At 40.5% G+C, this 19,646-nt stretch overlaps 1 protein-coding gene across 4 annotated transcripts in view; it reads right to left on the bottom strand.

The window, feature by feature from the left end:
• pasilla (RNA-binding protein Nova-1-like protein passilla) overlaps positions 1 to 19,646 on the bottom strand; it is a 273,138-nt gene that overhangs the window by 182,165 nt on the left and 71,327 nt on the right. Inside the window, exon 1 of one of the 4 annotated variants that reach the window (XM_065229802.1) lies at positions 10,499 to 11,641. The exons of 2 other annotated variants lie outside the window; for them this stretch is intronic. In XM_065229802.1, coding sequence (XP_065085874.1) covers positions 10,499 to 10,500 — 2 coding nt within the window. In that variant the 5' untranslated portion in view covers positions 10,501 to 11,641. Of the gene's footprint in view, positions 1 to 10,498; positions 11,642 to 19,646 lie in introns of those variants that run through there. One more of the 4 variants, XM_065229800.1, reaches the window with a different exon arrangement.

Genomic DNA, 19,646 nt, shown 5'->3' with positions numbered 1-19,646 from the left:
GCTGTGCGTGTTTTCGACGGTTATTTTTTTCGACTGCATTACTGCGAGTTCGGTTTTTCATGAGATAAGCAAATTCCAGCGGCGGAAAAGAACGCAAATGGAAAATAATAACATTCAACAAACAGGCAAAATGCGCGCGCGGGATGCGAGTGTTTATGTGTGTGTGTGTGTGAATGTCAGTGCTCTAGCAGCGGCAATAGCTCTAGTTAAGCGCCGCCGGTGGCGGCGGTGTCGGGGAAACGGCCGGAGGAAACACACAAAAAACGCAATCTTTCTAACTCAAAAACCAGATGACGAAGAATGTGAACGAAAAAAAAAACAAATGTCAAAACGAAGCTCTCGAATCGAACGAGCAAGCGAGTGAGCCAGTGGCGGTGGGCGGTTCGGAACGTAACGAGGGGATGGGGGCAGAAGTACAGAGAGAACAGTAAGACAAAACGCGGGTGTCACGCATATGGAATTGCAAAATAGCAGGCTGAGTTTTGTTTTAATCGTTTAGCAGGCGTTTGTTTTATTTATGTATTCTGAGAAGATGTTAACTAACAGGTTAAGGCTTTTGTCAGGTTGATTGGGCAATGTAATCGCGTTTTGAACCAACGTGAAAATGAAATATCTAAGCAACCTGTTAATTTGCCCCTTGGATGCAGAATAGGTCTCTGAACCGAAACGTCAAAATCGAAGACACGGCTGGATTCAACCTTATAGCAGTTTTGCCCTTGCGAAATGTTGGTGATCAATTGATTTTGAATTAGAAATCAATCAATCTGACAACAGAGGTAATAGAACCGAAGGAATTGACATACGATTTTTTTTTTAATTTTTACTTGAAATGAGTGACACCGGGATGAAACGCAATGTGGGCGGAAGCGGAAAGGAAACGGCAAGTTTGATAGTTGTCACAAATGACATCAAGATGCCGAACCGAAGTCGATTTGGTTCTAACTAGTTTTCAATCCGGCAAGTAGGCTTAATCAGATCGGGCTCTCCGCTGCCGCTGTCATTACGATTGGGCTTTAAAGGGCCAATCGCAATGACAGCGGAAGCGGAACGGCAGCGGAAAAACCCGTTGAAACTAGAAATACTCAGAGGGAGAGATAGGCGGAGAAAACAAAATACAATTCGGCAGCAGGGATTTGTTCCTAAATTATCTTGAAACTCTTGCTAGAAGCTAGTATTTCGAATGACTTTTATTTTTGATTCGATTTACGTGCAAAATAATAATTGATTGCATCGCAATATTTTGCACATTTCTTGTTGCCATTCATTAACCAACGAAGATCAATTAATCAATAGAGGTAGAATATTGTTTTTGGTTCCAAAAACTAGTTGAATTTGAGAAGCACACAAAACATAAAGGTGATTGAATTTCTGTTCGATTGCAATACTCTCAAATTTATTCTAGTAAGAATAAGAAATCCTCGTAAAAAATCTAATTGGAATGTTCGATTGGCTCAGATTTTGACAGTTCATTTGGCTTAAAACATTCTTTGAGTATTTCTAGTTAAAACCAAATCGACTTCGGTTAGGCATCTTGATGTAAATTGTGGCAACTGTCAAACTTTCCGTTTCCGTTCCGCTTCCGCCCACATTACGTTTGAGCCTTAAGAAGCATGTGTCATGATGATATAAAATGTGCGTTTACTCATTTTTGAGTAGTTACTAAGAAGAGTATGGTCAAATGTCAAAATGTCCTTGTGATAAATGACCTAAACTACGTCAAAATGATCTAGAATCCAAAGTGGACCTTGGCCAAAAGTGACATATAAACGCCAAAATAGCTTGTAAAGGATAAAATGACCTTTACAACATACCAAAAATTGCGTTACAAATGCACAAATGATCCATAAAAAGCCAAAAATGCCTTGAAAACGTTATAATAATCGGCAAAATAATGACTTTAAAATGACCTGGAATCGCCCAAAAGGCTTAGGGCCAATAATTACGTAAGTGCTTTTTTGGGATTTAACCCCTCCCCCATTATAAAACTTAATAATATTCAACGAACCCCCCGCCCCTCCCCCTTAAGTGTTTACGTATATATTGAATGAACTATTAATTAATGACAAAATGCCATTTTAAGTTTTAAAAAGGCCCTGCGATATGCCAAAGTGGGCTTTTAAATGCAAAAATGGTTTTAGAAACGCCGAAATGGCCTAAAATCCTGAAATATTGCCGGATAATCGCCAAAATAATCGAAATAATCGCCATAATGGTCAAGCCAAAGGAAAGGCTATTGCTCATGCCACTCCAAAACCTCATCATAAACGAGTCCATTAAAAGGTTTGATTTATTATAAGACAATTTAAATGGTTTCGATCAGCAAATTTAGTCTAATTTTGAGCAATAATTTGAAATTATAGGTCGTTACTGATCGAAAGCATTCTAATTTTAATTCGAATCGGCATTCTCCGATTTGCATGAAACTTTGCATAATTATGCGTTATGGGCATCATTCACATTTTTGCCAAAATTCGGCCACCTTGAATTTTACGATTTTTTCAAAATGGCGTCTTTGACATTTTTCAATAAATTGTAGCACTAAAATGTCATTGCCGATCGAAATGTCGTCTGAGGCAAAATTGTTTAGGAAAATAAAGTCTTTCTGGGAAAATATACCCGGTAATTTTAGTAATTTTGAGTAAAAATTTAAAAATGTGTTAAAAGCTGAAATATATTTAAAAAAGAATAACTACAATATTTATTTTTTATGTTTAAATATAGCTCATGAAAAATGCAAACTGAAAATGAACACATTTAATAAAAATCGTAGAACAACAACTTCCAAAAGTTTAAATTTTTAATGAGCTTTCTTTAAGTAAAAAAATGAAGTTCCATTTATTAAGATATTTGTGGTGACACTTTATTAAATTCTTATTCAAAATTAAAAAAAAAAAATACCACCTATATCTTTCCCTGAAAGACTTTATTTAACTCTACAACTTTATCTCAGACGTCATTTCGATCAGAAGTGGCGTTTTCATGTTACAATTTATTGAAAAGTTACAGACGCCATTTTGAAAAAATACAACATCCAAAATGGTCGACTACAATTATGCAAAATTTTATGCCAATCGGAGAAGGTCGAGTTTTTCCGATTCGTCATTTAGCGTCTTTATGAAAGGTCAGACCACTTCCGAGTAGTCTTGAGAGAACTTCGGGGCAGTTCCATTACCATTAGCTAAAATGTGGGAACTTTACAAAAAATTCCAGAACATTTTGAAAAACTACAGGAGCTTACCAGACGTTCCAAAAACACAGACGAAAGAAGTCGAGATACATTCATAGAAGTTTAGATAACTTTCGGGAAGTAACGTTAAATTCGGAGTAGCTCCATGCACATCAAGAAAATATGCGAGTACTTAAGGAAGTTCCGAGAGCCTAAAGAAAATTTCAACAACTGTTTGGTAGGACCCATTAACTTCAGGAAAATGTCGGGAACCTTCAGTAAGTTTTGAAAACTTCAAGAAATTTCCTAAGACTTTCAACAACTTCAAGAACCTCCAGAACTTCCGGGAAGTTAAATGATCTGTAAAGCTGGGTTTAGACTGGGCAAGTCAAATGATTAACTCAGTAGAACTCAATTGGCTTGAAAAGTTGAGTCTGGTTCAACTTTTTTCAATTCAAGTGAGTGGAACAAGTCAGTTGAATGGCATGGTTTACACGTTCAATTCGCGATCAAGTCAGTTGAATTCAACTGACTTGATCAATTTACTTGCCCTGTCTATACCCAGCTTAAGGGTATGTTCGGATAGAGTATTTCCATAGAGGTAACTCTAAGACTAGAAGGTCCCGAAGAAACGTGTTCAACTGTTTGGCTCAGCTCTGGTACTCTCTTCGGTCCCAAGCTAATCGATGCTACCCTCGAAGTATAGGAAAATCCATGAACCCCTTATGTTATCTGTCAAACTTTCATAGCGAATCAAAACAAACATAGTGTAGCACTAGAATTTCGACTTGAATGGGGTAAGTTAATCTATTTGCTTGGGACCAATAGGCTAGTCAAGTAGTAAGCCAATTTAAAATCGTTAGTTTCCACCGGTGGGTATTTGCATGGATTTCAGAAAACAATTCGTTATCGTCAAACAACATCATAGAGCTTCAGGGCAGTTCCAAATTGTAAGAACTTTACAGAAGCTATCAAAGCCTCAGAAATTCTTGAAGATCTTCAGGGAAGTTACCATGAATAACAACTTAACATAGCAGGAACTTCAGGAATGATCCGAGAACTTCGAGAAATTTCGAGAATCTTAGGGAATTTCCATTGTATTCAGGAAAATAGAACGGACCCTCATGAAATACTGAAAATCTTAGGGAAGTCCAGAGAACTGCTGAGAAGCTCGGAGGACTTCAGACTAATTTCTTAAATTTCAGTTAACTTTAGAGTATCTTCGGCGCATTTAAACAAAGTGGGCAGTTCAGTTCACATCAGGACAATTCCAGGAACATCTTCAGGAGAACCGCGTGAACTTCAGTGTCGGTCCTCCGTCTCGATGAGTCTCCAGACGAATCTAGAACCACACTACCGTTCATACTGGCGACATCGCTCTGATGAGACAACGAAACCCTACCCCCAAGCTCCTCCCCTTTTCTTATCCTTCGACAATGTACCCCTCTCTAACCTCGGGTAAGCCGTGAGTATTCGGCCCAACTTCTACTAGACAGAGAATTAAGTGAATTTTGTTACTAACAATGAATTATCGGCTCCGTAAAGCTAACGCAATTGAGCCCTACAAATAAACAAACTAGATTAAAAAAACTTCAGTGCCGTCCTGCATACTTTAGGAAAATTCCAGGAACCTTCGTTCCGAAGAATAACAGAAAATTCCAACAGATCAGGCAAGTTTCATGAACAAGCTCCAAGAACTTCTGGAAAACATTGTGAACTTCAAGGAAGCTATATGGGAACTTAAGAGCGGTGCAATTAGCTTTAGGGAAATTAGGGTAACTTTCAAGAAATTTTGAGATCCTCAAGGATACATACATTTTTTTTTATCATAGTCGCTTTAACAATCTTGGGTGATCGTGACTTGTTGGGGAATGAGATTTGAACTCGTGGCTTTGGCGTGAGAGGTATGGATGTTAACCTCTACACCGGGGCCGCCCTCCGACCTCAGGGATATCCAGAGAACTTTTAAAAATCCAGAGAACTTGAGGGAAATTGTGGGAACTTTAAAGAAGTTTCAGCCACTTCAGGAAGTCTCGCAGATCTTGTTTCAATTACTCCATGGAAACTCTACGAACATCAGGAAAGTCCAGAAATTCGGTGAAGTTTAAAGATCTGGAAGGTTATCTTCTGAATTGATCCATAACTGCAGTAAAACTTCAAGAAAGTTTCAAGAACCTTTAAGAAGTAAAGGAAATTTCGCTGAACTCCAGAGACCTCGAGATGAGTTTTGAAAACTTCAGAAATATTTCAGAAACGTCACCGAAGTCCGAAGAACTTAAAGGAAGTTTAAAAATCTTAAGGGCAGTGCCAACACCTCTAGGAAAAATTCGAGACACCCTCAAAAGGCAGGTTGCATTAACTCCTAGTCAATTGCAAGAACTTCAGGGGGAGGCAGGGAATTTCCAAAAGCTTCAGGAAAAATTCTGAAACTTAAGGTAAATGATATGCACATTAAGACATTGCGAGAACATTTTAGGGCAAGTTTAGTGAACTTCACAGGTGTTTCTAGAAATTAAAAAAAAATGCGGGAAAAAGAGGTTTAGTGATTTAATTTTAAGGCTCCTCCATGTACTTCGGGACAGATAAGAGAACTTCATAGCATTCCCATTAACTTCAAGAAAATTACAGTAGCTTTCCAAAAGTGCTTAGGAATTATTTATGGCAAATTCCAGTACTTTCTGGTATGTTCCGCAAACTTCAGGAAAATGTCCGGATCATGGGGGAAGTTCCTGAATTTTTCGGGAAGCACCTAAAACTTCAGGGAAGTCTCTGTACTTCAGAAGTTGAACATCGAAATGTTTAAGTAAATTGCGGGAAGTTCAGGTATGATCAAAGAACTTCAATTTAGTTAATAAAACTTCTGGAAAATTGCGGAAACTTTTCAAAAAATGTGACAAGTTCAGTGAAACAGCGAGTAGAAAACATCAAATAAACCCATGATTGCGGCGTTAACAAGTCAATTATGCGTTTGTTACGATACTTTAGTTCAAAAGCTACCGACTACTAGTTCTCAGAAACAAAAGAAGCGCTCCGACGGAATCAATTTGTAACTTCATCCGATAGGCCGAAGTGAATACAATGGGGTTTCTATGCGTTAGGCCGAGACAACGAAACCCCACCCCAAGGATTCTATCCTTCAAAAATGTACCCCTCTAACCTCGGGTAAGCCGCGAGTATTCGGCCCAACTCTTACTAGACATAGCATGTGAATTTTGTTACAAACAATGAACAGTGAATTATCGGCTCCGTAAAGCTAACGCGATTGAGCCTTCCTAATCGCAAATTAGAAAAATTTCTAGAACTATAGATGTTTAGGACACGTTGTACATGTTGTTGGATATTCACTCAGATGTTCTCACCAGACGACAGGTTGATAAGGAAGTATTCGGAAATCCAAGATGGAGGACTGAAATTCAAGATGGCGGCATTTCTTGTAATTTTATCATATGAAACCATCTGATATTAGAAAGCAGTCTAGAGGCGAGGGGGGCGACTCTATCTACGATGCAGGAAAGATTGCTGTGGCTAGCTGCGCGCACGCTAAGTGAATAGAAGAAAGAAGATTGAAGACAATTCTGAAGATTTCCTGCAAAAAGACCGCCATCTTGAATTTCTGTCCGCCATCTTGGATTTAAATTTTTTGACCGATCACGATTTTTGACCTCTAGATGAGGGGGGCGCACATCTAAATCATAATTCAAGATGCTCAAAAAATCTCACACTAGCGAATCAATCTTCGAAAAATCTTCTTTCATTTCTCGCATCTACTTGATGACGCGCGATGCAAGTAGATGCGAGAAATGAAAGAAGATTTTTCGAAGATTGATTCGCTAGTGTGAGATTTTTTGAGCATCTTGAATTATGATTTAGATGTGCGCCCCCTCGTCTAGAGTTCAAAAATCGTGATTTGCCAAAATTTTAAATCCAAGATGGCGGACAGAAATTCAAGATGGCGACCTTTTCTGGGCGATTTATCATCTGAAACCATGCAAAATGGGTATTTTGGGTCTGGGGAAGAAGTTCAATGGTCAAAAATCTTGATTTGCCGCCATTTTGAAATCCAATATTTTGGACCGAAATTCAAGATGGCGGCCTTTTCTGACGATTTATCATCTGAAACCAAACAATATGCTATTTTTGATATTGGGAAGGCGTCTAGAGGTCAAAAGTAAAGGACCGCTGCCATGCTGAAAGCCAAAATGGTGAACCGAAATTCAAAATGGCGGTCTTTTCTTGACAGTTTATGATTTGAAACCATACAATATGGGTATTTTTGATACGAGGAAGCTATTAAGAGGTCCAAAATCAAGATCCTTCCGGTCCTTCCATGACGATTTATCATCTGAAACCATGGGTATTTTTGATATTAAGAAGGCGTCTAGAGGTCAAAAATCAAGGTCCACCGCCGTTTTTAAATCCAAGAATTTCAAGGTAGCGGTCTTTTCTTGACAGCTTATCATTTGCAACCATGCAATATGGGTATTTTTGATACGAGGAAATCGAGGTTCACCGCAATTTTTAAATCCAAGATGGTGGACCGAAATTCAAGATGGCGCCATTTTCTTGACAACATATCATTTGGGTATTTTTGACACGAGGAAGATACTTCGACTATATGTTTTATATAACATCTGCGTGAAGTCAACGATTTGCATAGTTGAAGATGCTAACAGACTAAAGTGGTAATTTTTATACGACAGTTGAGGAGATGAAAGTATAGAGTTGATAGTTCCGTTAGAGTACGGCAGTGTGAAAATTGTATGTAGAGAGTAGAAAGCGAGCAAGGGCAACTTTTTAGGAAGGTACAAATCGGTTTGATCATCTCACTTTACCAAACTCCCCCGTTGGAGAGGGATGGTGAGGGGTATCTCTCCCCGCCACCACTGGCAAAAAGAGATGATCACCGACAAGCTCATGTACCGACGATGTGTTTGAAACAGTTTTATCGATTTTAATCGCACTCAAGTTGTTATCTGAAGGAGGGCATCCAGTCATAGGTTTGGATATTGCAGCTATTGTTACCTCTACCACGGTATGTGCTCCTGTCATCGTCGACTTGACGATCTCGAGGGGACACGGGTAGGGCAGGTACTGCTACTGTACCTTTCGACAAATGACAGTAATTGATGGTCAGCTCCCATACAGAGTTATGTACTTTGACTATATGTTTTGTATTACTTCTACGTGAAGTCAACGATTTACATAGTTGAAGATGCTAATTTCAAATAACAGACTAAAGTGGTAATTTTTATACGATAGATGAGGAAATGAAAGTATAGAGTTGATAGTTCCGTTAGAGCACGGCAGTGTGAAAATTGTGTATAGAGTGTAGAAAGCGAGCAATGACAACTTTTTAGGAAGGTACAAATCGGTTTGATCAGCTCTCTTTACCAAACTCCCCTTGGAGAGGGATGGTGAGGGGTATTCCCCCCGTCACCACCGGTACAAAAAAAAATTAGCATCTTCAACTACGAGGAAGATGTTAAGAGGTCCAAAATCAAGGTTCAGGAAGATGTGACCAGGGTTTTTTTTGCCTCAGAAAAATCCCAACGAGCTAGGCTGGGAGTGAAGCCAGACATACCCAGCCGTCAGTCTTAGTAAAGTGTTTATTTTTTTTTTAATTGGGTTCTTTAATCTTGAAAAAAATATCGGTTTCCAAGCATAACGATATTTTTTTCGATATTTAATTTAAACGTATTTATTTAAAATAGTTCCAGTGTACCAAAATTGATGTAATTTTGTATTTCGGTTCCGTTTTTAATGCAGATTACAAACATGCATTCAACTTAATACCCTTAAAGAAACCAATTTTTAAATTCTGTCATTCGATCACGGATAATAAAAAAATACATCCATTAGTCAACAGAATTCCTTTGCCACGTAATTGTTTACCTTCGATTTTCCCCACCCGTTAGCCATGTATCGTGCGCCAGCTCAGATAACCAAATGACGAACGATGACAAATTATTTGCATCGTCGTTTTGAATGATTTTCGATAACGTGATGACAGTCATTCTTGCAGCAACTGCATTTCAACTGAAGATCCGTTCGCATCACACATCAACGATCATTCGCAGATAATGGTCGGATGATTCATGTGAATAGATGAAGATCTTTTGGTACAGTGCAGGGCCCTACTGTCTGACGTTTCCTCTTTTCGAAAAAAAAAACCTAGTCAAGGGCAGTGCTCCCAGCTCTCCCAAAAATAGAATTTAACCAAAACCAATTGTGTAATCAGCCCGTCACATGACCCAATCCAAATCAAAGGCATCCTGTGCCCTGTGCCACCGCCAGCCAGCCAGACAGTCAGTGAAATCGATTGCATTTCTGGGTCACCGCGCTCGTCTCCGGCCCCTGGCATCATGTTTAATTTATTAGAAAACTAATCTCAACCGCACAACAGATGGATGCCCGTACTGCCAAGCCTATCGACGACTAAGAATTTCAAAATTTTCCAGATTAATGCCTGGCTCGGCTGTTGTCCTCGATTGGAGCTGGTCTTTTGCGCGCTGCGCTAACTCCCTCTCCCTCTCCCTCTCACACTCCGGGGTGTCACATGAAGTGACAAAGACAGAGAACGAGCTCTAAGCACGTCGAGACAGCTTAGAAGTCAGAGGAGCGCATGGTGATTACGACCCTGGACTGGCTCTCTATATGTAAAAAAAAAAAGACATGCGAAGAAGCGACGCAGCGCGCAATACTGGTTTTCGATTTGGTCATCGGGGGCTAATTTGAATATTCAAATAAAAAAAAAATGAAGAGGTTTCAGATTAGGACACAGAGGCACCGATGAAATTCGAATCGCTCTGCTCCCCGAGCTCTCTCCAAGGAATTCGAATATTTTTTTCTGGGTTGTAAATTTTGGTCATAAATATCCTACTCACACGCGCGCGGACTCTGCCGGGAGAAGCACACGCGACGAGGGGTGATTGGTGAAAGGAGGGGGAAATCGCAGCTAATGATAATTAATGGAACCAGTTCCGAGTGTTGGAGCTTTTTTTTTTTGGGTGCAGGAACAGGAGGGCGTCGAGCGGGTTTATAAACACTTTCGGAACCATGGCTGACCGAGTTGCGACGCGTCGCAGCGTTCTGGATGGGACAACAATTGCGCATTCCGATGAACGTGGCCCACCAGCGGAAGTCATTATCGCTTTCGAACCGGAGAGAAATGATCTATTTTACACGCCGATGCTCTCGGACCGATTAGGAAATGTCGATGCGCGGCGAGCAGTTTTGTTGTACGCCGCAGTTAGAGTAGCTTTCGGTAGTCAATACTGGTTTCTGTCATAAATGTCAACTCCATATTGTATATGCGCATATCTCGTGACTCACATCTTAGAAACAGCTCCAGCAGCTCAGAATCCATCGCCTCCATGCAGTCCACCGTCGTTGTCGTCGTCGTCGTCGTTCTTCTGCCTCTTCGGTTCGCCGTATATTGTGACAGCGTGTCAAATCGGTGCGAGAGTCAAGTGCGCAAGCGGCCGAGCCCGAGTGGTGCCCAAAAAGTAAACAATGGATTCGATTTACATATGCTCTCCTGGCACTCGCGGCCGCCAACGTCACACTCTAAACAATCGATCTGACACCCGCTCGAACAACACGAACCCGAATACACACACAAGCACACTCGATAAATGGTCGCCTCTGCCAAGGGATCACCCCTTGTCGCCAAGGGAAAAGGGGGAACTTGTCACGGTTGTCTGTCACTCGAAAATTATTTCCTCTGCGCGCTCTGTATTGACTATATCGAACTGTTATCGTTCTTCTTATTCTTCTTACTCCAGGCGCCAACCACTTGAAGGAATCACACACGACGCACCGCACGGTGTCGTTTTTGTCTATTTCTATTCACGACCGATATTGGACTGAAACTGACACTCAACAAAACCAACCAGCCTCAGCAGCGACCCGCTCGAGCGCAAGCAAGCAGCTTTTACAAGTTTGTCCCATACTCACACATATTGTTTTCGTGTACATTTTTGTCGCTTTGATGACGACGAGACGGGTAAAGCACTCCTATACTGACTACACTCCGACTGGACTGCCTACTAAGCAAATGCGTCGTAGTCGTAGTAATCGCTGAGGAGGCACAGCAGCGCCTACTACTACTCCCCGCTTTCTACCATATTCATAGCCAACTGACAGTTGCTACTGCTGGTCTGGTGCTGCAGCTAACCTTAACAAGTGTCAATTTTATGGCGTTTCCAGTTTTGTTGTTTAGTTGCATTGATTTCCAATTACGGCTGGCGGTCGGTCGGTCGGTCGGTTATGCACGTGACTTTTCACGCTTGATTGGTGGCTCTTCCGCGGTGAGTATTTGCTTCCTTCAATTATTGGCCTAACAAAAACAAAAGGTCCTTCTTCCAGCGAGAATAGCAAGGGGAAAGGAATCGTGCTTATCTCGCGGTGATCAGGCGCCTCCTTCGGTCGGCAGCATCATCATCGGCTTTTGTTCCCTGCCAAGTCCTGCCCACTTGAGAGCAGTGGGGGGGGGGGGGGGGACTGTAGAAAGTTCTGCGAAAGTCTACCAATTAGTAGTGCTGGTGCGGTGGCGTCGATGTTTTTCTGGTTGAATAGTATTTTTTTGTGATTGCACAAACAACGAAGGGCTGGTGGTTTTTGCCTGCCGCAGGCCGCCGAAGAGTGAGAGGGAAAGATAATGGGTCGCTCACATTATTTCCGCCCACTTTAGTGCATGTGGTGTGACATAAGATGAAGCAAAACGCTGGGCGACTGTAACAATGGAAAGGGGCCGAAAGCGATTCGGAGAGCCGGTCTTCGTTTGATTTGAAGTTGAAGGGAAAGGACTTTGGAAGAATCAAATCTGTCAACACTGTCAATTCTGTCAATGATTAATTACTGCAGCTTCGTTAATTGTTTCACTTCACGAAGCTCAGTTACTAACAAAGAATTTAAGGTATTACATTTTCTTTGATTTAAGACGAGAAGTTGAGGGACTGTTTTGAATCATTCTTGAACTTTAATTATTACACATGTTTGTTATTAATACAATGCTGAAACGATGGCTGAGTATGTGTGGCTTATTCGACTAAAATTGTTTGTTGAGGTTTCATGAAAATTAGAGAAATTGCCGGAACTTCAGGTAAATGTCGAGAAATTAAGCGCAGTTCCTTTAAGAAGTACCACACATTTAAGGATAGTCCAAAGAACTTCAGGGATGTTCAGTGAACAATAGAAAAATATCGAAAGCTTCACTAAACATCCAAGAATTCAAGGAAATTCCAAGAACTCTACCTAGAAAGTTTCAAAAACAGCCCTTTAAATGTAACTAGCACTTTCCCAAGAAAGTTTTTAGAATATCCCCAATGAAGATACCAGAACCACCCCTAGGACCTTGCACGGCCTTTTTTTTTAAGGATATTGCTGAAATTTCCCTTGGAAGATGATAGAACCTCTCCAGAAAAATTCCTAGACTTCCTAACTAGAGTTACCTAAACTTCACAAGGAAGTTATTAGGACTTTTCCAAGAAAGTGCCCAGAATTTCTTCTCGAACATTGTCAGAACTTTCGCTAAAAGATCTCTAAAGTATCCCTTGGGATAGCTCAGGTAACACAAATTCATAGAGTTATGTTGAGTAAACTGCTATTCAACCAAAACCAGTCATACAAAGGTTATATAAATGGTTATAGAACATGTGTGTTGCTTGGCAGGGATCCTGGAGGAAGTTCCAAGAACTACTCCTAGAAATTTCCTTAAATTCTCTCAATGACCTGTCAAGGAATTTTTCCGAAATTTGCCTAGGAAAATCTAGAGTTTTCTCCTAGAATTTATTCCAGGAAGTGACCAAAACTTCACCCTCAAAGTACCTAAAATTTCTTCTCTAGAATTTCTCCTAGCAATTTATATAGACTTCACTAGAAAACGCTAAGATCTTCTCCTAGAAGATTCCAAGAAAGTGCCAAGAACCAACCTTTGAATGTTCCCTATATATTCCCATTGAATGTTTCTGGGACATCGTAAAGTTCCTTAAACTTTCCCTGGGCATTTTTTAGAACTTTCTCAAGGCAATTGCTTGAACATTCACCTGGAAGTTCTTTGATCGACGCACCAAAGATTTCCGAAGACTCTCCTAGGAAGTTTCACAAACTTCACTTGAAAGCTCTCAAATCTTATCATAGCAAGTTCCCAGAACTTTCCCATGGTAGTTGTTTTCACTACTTCTGGAAAGTTCTTCGATCTAACTCTAGAAGATTTCCGGAGTTTCTCCCAGGAAATTACCGGAACTTCCTCCAGAAAGTTGCACAAACTTTACTAGGAAGTTGTCGAATCATCTCATAGCTAGTTCCAAGCTGCCAAAACTTCCCATGTAAGTTTCCTGATCGACTACTAGAAGATCTTCTGAGTTTTTCCTAGAAAGCGGCAAGTACTTCCACTTGGAACTTGCGCTAACTTCATGAGGAAGTTCTCAAATCTTCTAATAGCAAGTCTCCAGACCTGTACTCTTGGAGAACTTTCCCAAGGAAATTGCACAAACTGCACTAGTAAATTCTCAAACTTTCTCATGGCAAGTTTCCAGAACTGCCCAAGGAAGTTGTCTGAAAGTTCACAAAACTTCACATAGCAAGTTTCCAGAACTTCCCCCAGGAAGTTTTTTTGTTCAACTCTGAGGAGAAGTTTCGCAAGGAAATCGCCTGAACAGTTGCCGGAAATTCCTCCAGGAAATTGCACAAACTGCACTAGTAAGTTCTCAAACTTTCTTATACCAAATTCCCAGAACTGTCCTAATGAAGTTGACATAATTTATCCAAGGAAGTTGTTTGAACTTTCCCGACAAAGTTCCTTGATCGACTCCTGGAAGATTTCCGGATTTTCTCCTCGGCAGTTGCCGGAAATTCCTTTCGGAAATTGCACAAACTGCACTAGTAAGTTGTCAAACTTTCTTATACCAAATTTTTAGAGCTGCCCAAGTAAGTAGTCTGGTTTTCTCCAAGAAAGTTGTTTGAACTTCCCTGCGAAGTTCTTTGATCAACTCCTAAAATATTTCTGAAGTTTCTCTTAAAAAGGTGCCAGTACTTCCTCTAGGAAGTTGCACAAACTTCTTGAGAAAGTTCACAAAACTTCACATAGCAAGTTTCCAGAACTTCCTCAAGGAGGTCACCGGAACTTCCATCAGGAAGTTATTTGATCTACTCTTAGGAGAAGTTTCGCAAGGAAGTCGCCTGACCTTCCTCTAGGAAGCTTATTAGTCGACTCTTAGAAGATTTCCAGACTTTCTCTTCGACAGTTGCCGGAAATTTCTCCAGAAAATTGCACTAGTAAGTTCTCAAACTTTCTTATACCAAATTCCCAGAACTGTCCTAAGGAAGTTGACTGAATTTACCGAAGGAAGTAGTTTGTAGTTTCCCAAAATAGTTTCCTGATCGACTCCTGGAAGATTTCCGGATTTTCTTCTAGAAATCTGCCATCCTCTAGAAAGTTGCAATTACTTCATGAGGAAGTTCTCAAATCTTCTAATAGCAAGTTTTCAGAGTTTCCTCAGGAAGTACTTTGATCGACTCTTAGGAGAACTTTTCCAAGAAAGTTGCCGTAGGAAGTTTTATAATGAACTCTTCGAAGGTTTCCGGAATTTCTCCTAGGCAGTTGCCGGAAATTCCTCCAGGAAATTACACAAACTCCACTAGTAAGTACCCAAACTTTCTATACCAAATTCCCAGAACTGCCCAAGTAAGTAGTCTGATTTTTCCCAAGGAAGTTCTTTGATCAACTCCTAAAATAGTTCTGAAGTTTCTCCTGAAAAGCTGCCAGAACTTCCTCTAGGATCAGCCAACTTACAACTTTGAACTTGCTATGAGATGCTTCTAGAACTTCCTAGTAAAGTTTGTGCAAATTTCTGGAGGAAGTTTCGGTAATTTCCTGGGAGAAACTTCGGAAATTTTCTAGAGTTAGATCAAAGAACTTCCCAGAAGAAGTTAAAACAACTACCATGGGAAAGTTCTGGGAACTTGCTATGATAAGATTTGAGAGTTTTCTAGTGAAGTTTGTGAAACTTCCTAGGAGAGCCTTCGGAATTCACAAAACTTCTCATCGTAAGTTTCCAGAACTTCCTCAAGGAGGCTACCAGAACTTCCCCCACGAAGTTTTTTGATCGACTCGTAGGAGAACTTTCCCAAGGAAGTAGCCTGAACTTCCTGTAGGAAGCTTATTAATCGAGTCTTAGAAGATTTCCGGAGTTTCTCCGGAAATTCCTCCAGGAAATTGCACAAACTGCCCTAGTAGGTTCCCAAACTTTCTTATAACAAATTCCCAGAACTGTCCTAAGGAAGTTGACGGAATTTACCCAAGGAAGTTGTTTGAACTTTTCCAACAAAGTTCCCTTCCCTGAGACTAATGGAAGATTTCCGGATTTTCTCCTAGGCAGTTGCCGGAAATTCCATTAGGAAATTGCACAAACTCCACAAGTAAGTTCCCAAACTTTCTTATACAAAATTCCCAGAACTGCCCAAGTAAGTAGTCTAATTTGTCCCAAAGAAGTTGTTCGAACTTCCCTGGGAAGTTCTTTGATCAACTCCTAAAATATTTCTGAAGTTTCTCTTAGAAAGCTGCCAGTACTTCCTCTAGGAAATTTCACAAACTTCATGAGAAAGTTCACAAAACTTCTCATCGTAAGTTTCCAGAACATCCTCCAGGAGGCTACCGGATCTTCCCTCACGAAGTTCTTTGATCGACTCTTAGGAGAACTTTCCCAAGGAAGTTGCCTGAACTGCCTGCAGTAAGCTTAATAATCGAGTCTTAGAAGATTTCCGGAGTTTCTCCTCGAGAGTCACCGGAAATTTCTTCAGGAAATTGCAAAAACTGCACTAGTAAGTTCCCAAACTTTCTTATACCAAATTCTTAGAACTGTCTCAAGAAATTTGACGGAATTACCCCAAGGAATTTCCATGATCGACTTCTAGAAGATTTTCGAATTTTCTTCTAGGAAGCTGCCAGAACTTTCTCTAGGAAGTTGCACTTACTTCATGAGGAACTTCTCAAATTTTCTAATAGCAAGTTTCCAGAACTTCCTCAGGAAGTACTTTGATCGACTCTTAGGAGAACTTTTCCAAGGAAGTTGCCATTCTTGGAAGATTTCCAGAGTTTCTCCAAGGCAGTTGCCGGAAATTCATCCAGGAAATTGCACAAACTCCACCAGTAAGTTCCCAAACTTTCTTATACCAAATTCTCAGAACTGCCCAAGCAAGTAGTCTGGTTTTTTCCCAAGGAAGTTGTTTGAACTTCTCTGAGAAGTTCTTTGATCAACTCCTAAAATATTTCTGAAGTTTCTCCTAGAAAGCTGCCAGTACTTCCTCTAGGAAGTTGCACAAACTTCATGAGAAAGTTCACAAAACTTCTCCAGAGTTTCCAGAACTTCCTCAAGGCTACCGGATCTTCCCCCAGGAAGTTCTTTGATCGACTTCCTGTAGGAAGCTTATTAATCGAGTCTTAGAAGATTTCCGGAGTTTCTCCTCGGCAGTCACCGGAAATTCCTCCAGAAAATTGAGCAAACTGCACTAGTAAGTTCCCAAACTTTCTAATAACAAATTCCCAGAACTGTCCCAAGAAATTTGACGGAATTTCCCCAAGGAAGTTGACGGAATTTCCCCAAGGAAATTCCCTGACCGAGTTGCACTTCATGGGGAACTTCTCAAATCTTCTTATAGCAAGTTTCCAGAGCTTCTCCAGGTAGTTTATTAATTGACTCTTAGGAGAACTTTTCCAAGGAAGTTGCCTGAACTTTCCGTAGGAAGTTTTCTAATGGACTCTTAGAAGATTTCCGTAGTTCCTTCTAGGCAGTTGTCGGAACTTCTTCCATAAAGTTGCACAAACTGCACTAGTAAGTTCACAAACTTTCACGAAATAGAACTTCCAAGAACTTCCCTAAGAAAGTTACCTGAACTTCCCCTCCCAAGTAACATTGCAGGTTTTATCGCTGTTTTATAGCATTCTACAAGTCTAAATCATGGTCTACAGAACCCTCATAAAACCAAAATTGTTACTTGGGCTGGGAAGTTCATAGAAGACAGAAGATTTTCGGATTTACTTCTAGCAAGTTGCCGGAGCTTCTGGTAGGAAGTTGTACAAACATCACAAGCAAGTTCCCAAATCTTTTCATACGAAGTTCCCAACACTTCCCCTAGGAAGTTGCCTGAACTTCCTCTAGGAAGTTCCTTGATCGACTCCTAGAAGCTTTATGGAGTTTCTCCTAGGAAGTTGCACAAACTGCACTAGTAAGTTCTCAATCTTTCTTATAAAAAGTTCCCATAACTGCCCCAAGGAAGTTGATTGAACTTCCCAAAGGAAGTTGCCTTAACTTCCTGCAGGAAGTTCCATGGTCGACCCCTAGAAGATTTTCGGATTTTCCCCTATAAAGTTGCTTGAACTTCATTAGGAACTTCTCACATCTTCTCAAACGATATTTCAAGAGCTTCCCTAGGAAAGTTGCCTGAGCTTCACCTGGGAAGTTTTTAAATCTTCTAGAAGATTTTTGGATTTACTTCTAGCAAGTTGCCGCAGCTTCGGCTAGAAAGTTGAACAAACTTCACTAGGAAGTTCTCTAAGCTTTTCATTCGAAGTTCCCTAAACTTCGCCAAACATGTGTCCTGAACTTCCTCTAGGAAGTTCTTTGATCGACTCCTAGAAAGTTGCTGGAACTTCCTCTAGAAACTTACACACACTCCACTAGGATGTTCTTAAATCTTCTCCTAGGAAGTTCCCAGAACATCCCTAAGAAAGTTGTCTGAACTTCCGCTGGGAAGTTCTTTAATCTTCTCTTACAAGATTTTCGGATTTTCTCCAAGGAAGATGTCGGATCATCTCCTCGGGAATTTTCAAAAGCTTCACTAGAAAGTCCGCAAATTATCTCATAGCAAGTTCCTAGAACTAACAAATTTGAGAGAGAAAATTCTCTCTCACGAGATCAATCTCTCAACATGCCATGCATTTTTAGGACACTCGATTTGTGGTTTCCCTATCCCAGACTTCAGAATAGAGTACCCTGAAACTGTTGGAGTAGAATTCACTAGTAAGTTCTCAATCTTCCTTGTAAAAAGTTCCCAGAACTACCCCAAGGAAGTTGATTGAACTTCCCAAAGGAAGTTGCCTTAACTTCCTATAGGAAGTTCCTTGATCGACCCCTAGAAGATTTTCGAAATTTCTCCTATAAAGTTGCTTGAACTTCATTAGGAACTTCTCACATCTTCTCATACGATATTTCAAGAGCTTCCCTACGAAAGTTGCCTGAGCTTAACCTGGGAAGTTTTTAAATCTTCTAGAAGATTTTCGGATTTACTTCTAGCAAGTTGCCGCAGCTTCGGCTAGAAAGTTGAACAAACTTCACTAGGAAGTTCTCAAAGCTTTTCATTCGAAGTTCTCTAAACTTCGCCAAACATGTTTCCTGAACTTCCTCTAGGAAGCTCTTTGATCGACTCCTACAAAGTGGCTGGAACTTCCTCCAGAAACTTACACACACTTCACTAGGAAGTTCTCAAATCTTCTCCTAGGAAGTTCCCAGAACATCCCTAAGAAAGTTGCCTGAACTTCTCTTACAAGATTTTCGGAGTTTCTCCAAGGAAGATGTCGGAGCATCTCCTCGGGAATTTTCAAAAGCTTCACTAGAATGTCCTCAAATCATCTCATAGCAAGTTCCTAGAACTAACAAATTTGAGAGAGAAATTTCTCTCTCACGAGATCAGTCTCTCAACATGCCATGTATTTAGGACACTCGATTTGTGGTTTCCCTATCCCAGACTTCAGAATAGAGTACCCTGAAACTGTTGGAGTAGAATTCACTAGTAAGTTCTCAATCTTTCTTGTAAAAAGTTCCCAGAACTACCCCAAGGAAGTTGATTGAACTTCCCAAAGGAAGTTGCCTTAACTTCCTGTAGGAAGTTCGTTGATCGACCCCTAGAAGATTTTCGGATTTTCCCCTATAAAGTTGCTTGAACTTCATTAGGAACTTCTCACATCTTCTCATACGATATGTCAAGAGCTTCCCTAGGAAAGTTGCCTGAACTTCACCTGGGAGGTTTTTAAATCTTCTCCTAGAAGATTTTCGGATTTAATTCTAGCAAGATGCCGAAGCTTCTGCTAGGAAGTTGCACAAACTTCACTAGTAAGTTCTCAAAGCTTTTCATTCGAAGTTCTCTAAACTTCGCCGGACATGTTTCCTGAACTTCCTCTAGGAAGTTCTTTGATCGACTCCTAGAAAGTTGCTGGAACTTCCTCCAGAAACTTACACACACTCCACTAGGATGTTCTTAAATCTTCTCCTAGGAAGTTCCCAGAACATCCCTAAGAAAGATTTTTGAAGTTTCTCCAAGGAAGATGTCGGAATATCTCATCGGAAATTTTCAAAAGCTTCACTAGAAAGTCCTCAAATCATCTCATAGCAAGTTCCTAGAACTAACCTAGGGAAATTCCCAGCTACTAAGTTCTTAGATCGATTTAAAAATTTAGATTTGAGAGAGAAAATTCTCTCTCATG

This window comes from Ochlerotatus camptorhynchus, unplaced genomic scaffold (genome assembly GCF_037179485.1).
Source record: "Ochlerotatus camptorhynchus isolate MF236.1 unplaced genomic scaffold, CSIRO-AGI_Acam_v1.1 ptg000323l, whole genome shotgun sequence".
In the NCBI taxonomy this organism is placed as follows: domain Eukaryota; kingdom Metazoa; phylum Arthropoda; class Insecta; order Diptera; family Culicidae; genus Ochlerotatus; species Ochlerotatus camptorhynchus.
This window is presented reverse-complemented; position numbering and strand designations above follow the sequence as displayed.